The sequence below is a fragment of the Emiliania huxleyi genome (genome assembly GCF_000372725.1).
Source record: "Emiliania huxleyi CCMP1516 chromosome Unknown EMIHUscaffold_1522, whole genome shotgun sequence".
NCBI classification, from domain to species: Eukaryota; Haptophyta; order Isochrysidales; family Noelaerhabdaceae; genus Emiliania; species Emiliania huxleyi.
In genome coordinates, this window is record NW_005201066.1 from 3,662 (window position 1) to 6,261 (window position 2,600).

Consider the following 2,600-nt stretch of genomic DNA (forward strand, 5'->3'; position numbering starts at 1 on the left):
CAGAGGTAACGAGGGGACAGGCCAACAGCCAGTGGGACGAACGAGGGACGCGACGGCGGCCCAAGCGGGAGGGAGCGGAGACAGTCGGCAGCGAGCGAAGTGGGTGAGACTGATGATGCTCCTTCGACTTAGGGAGCGGTTCAGCTGCTGGGCGGGCTTCAGGCTGGTGCTCACGCGAAAAGGAATCGACGCGATGTACAAAGCATACAACAAGAGGAGAAAGAAGAGGACGGACATCAGTGATGACGAAACAGAAGCTAGCGCAGACGAGGGCAGGGCAGACCCGGGGACTGGGGAGCCGGAGCAGACGGCATCGGCCGCCGAGGGAACGTTGGGAAGAGGCACGAGGTCGAGGAGGGCGGCGACCTCAACCGACTATGGAGGACCCGTCACCAGACGACGCAGGGCGGACGACGGGGAGGCGGAGCAGACGCGCAGGGCGAGACGAGGGAGGGAGCAGGATGTTGCGGAGATCAGCAGGAGGATGTACGACGAGATTAGGAGCAGCAGGGACCCGAGGGACCATGTGGAAGACGGCTAGTGCTAGTCCCCCATCGGGAGGACGACCCCGGCTAGTCGCCGACCACACCCACAAAGAACCCTGCACAAAGACCGCAGGGCGGGGACCTGTTCCTTTTTACCCATCTCCTAGTAGAGGTGTCCGTTTTATTTATGGCGATCACTTTGGTGAGTATTGCCACACCTTCGCCTCCTGCACCGCCCGCTCCTGGAGCGTCCTGCTGCCCCCCTCCCCCACCGCCTCCAGCGACATGCCGAGGAAGCGTGCCCGCGCCACCGAATCCGTGGTCGTCAAGCCCGAAAGCGTGGCCGACGAAGCTGCAGTCGCGACCAAGCGCTCGAACAAGAGCCGCAGGAAGCAGGCCGCATCGCCGCCATCTGCCACCGGACCCTTCCCAACGCACCGTTCGCCGTCCGAGGCGGAGGCACGCGCCGTGCACCAAGCGCTGTCGCTGCTCCACCCGGAGGTGATCGAGGAGCTCAGCAAGCCAAAGCAGGAGGAGGGCGGCTGCGGCTCGCGACACCTCGTGCTCGACGCCCTCGTCGGTACGATCCTGTCGCAGAACACGACGGACGTCCAGTCGCACCGCAGCTTCGCCGCCCTCAAGCAGGCCTTCCCGACGTGGGAGATGGTTCGCACGTCCCCGCCGGCGGCCATCGAGGCGGTGATCAAGAGCTGCGGCCTCGCCGAGACAAAGACTGCGCGGGTGCAGGCCATCCTCCAGCTCCTGCATGACGAGCGAGGGGAGTGCTCGCTCGAGCACCTGCGCGAGGCGTCCGACGAGGCGGTGAAGCGCGTGCTCGGCTCGTACAAGGGCGTCGGCGCGAAGACCATCTCCTGCGTCCTCATGTTTTGCCTGAAGCGGTTCGACTTCCCCGTCGACACCCACGTGTGGAAGATCGCGCTCGCGCTGAACTGGGTGCCAAAGGCCGCGACGCGCGATCAGACGTACGAGCACCTCAACGCGAAGGTGCCGGACGAGATCAAGTACGCGCTGCACGTGCTCCTGGTGAAGCACGGAAAGGTTTACAAGAACGACGTCAAGACGCTCCGCGAGACGCTGCGCCACTGCGAGGCGGGCGGGGAGGAGCTGCCCGGCGAGGACGCGCCGCCCAGCGAGCCGACCGCAGTCAAGCAGGAGGTCAAGCCGGAGGCGGTCGACTGAGTCTGAGTCAAGACACATCATCTTCATGCGGTGCGTGTGCGTCTGCTGTATATACACGTAAGAAGGTCAAGGGGTGGTACAGTGCGTGCTCTTGCCTTAGAAATCGGTGTTTAGAAATTGGCTGCTGGAAATTTGGCTGATTTCCCTGGCCGAAATAGAAATCGGCTGCTGGCACGAGGCCGGCCCGATTTCTCTACTCTGCCGCGCCGCAGGCGCGAAGAAATTTTTAGAAATCATACGACTTTTTAGAGAGAGGTCGTTCTTTCACTTTCTTCTCAGTCTACAGTCATGGTGAAACGCAATTTACACCCTCTCTATAGTGTGAACAGTGTGAGTCTTGGGCCCGGGGTTGTGTCTTTGCGTGAACAGTGACGCAACACGTCAAGTCCCTCATGCTCAGCTCTCTGGCGCCGGCTCCAGCAGGAGCCACCACTCGCTCGCGCCATAGTTGTCGGCGGCTAGCTTGCACGCGACACGGCCCGCGAGGTGCTTGGTGCCCGTCTCTTTCTGGGAGTAGATGACGATGTGCGTCGCGTCAGGCTGACGCCACGAGGAGCCCACGCCGAAGTGCTGCACGGTGCCAACGTACCAGCCGGTGGCGCCGTCGAGGAGGTGCGCGGCGAGGATCTTGCGCCGGCACAGCGCGCGCTGCTCGTCGTCGTTCGCCAGCGGCGGGCACGTCGCCGCATAGACGTAGCCCTTCGGGGGCATTGCCGGAGCCTCGCCGCATGCCTGCATGCGCACGGCGGTGTCGTCCTCGTCCTCGTCCTCTGAATCCTCCATGCCGTCCTCCGCCTCCTCCTAGCAAAACTCCTCGCCCTCCTCCTCGCCCGCCGCCTCGTCGACATCGGCGAGCTCCGCCTCGTCCTCGTCCGCCTCGCTCTCCCCGCCGTCCGATCCGCCGTCCTCGTCCTT

At 63.8% G+C, this 2,600-nt stretch overlaps 1 protein-coding gene across 1 annotated transcript; it reads left to right on the forward strand.

Moving 5' to 3' along the window:
* Nucleotides 1-1,007: 1,007 nt before the first annotated feature.
* On the forward strand, nt 1,008-1,544 carry EMIHUDRAFT_59129 (hypothetical protein; the record flags this gene model as incomplete). The annotated part of the gene is made up of 1 exon (XM_005786272.1): nt 1,008-1,544. A coding segment is annotated over one exon (537 nt), but the record flags the coding sequence as incomplete, so codon positions are not given.
* Between the last annotated feature and the right edge of the window lie 1,056 nt (nt 1,545-2,600).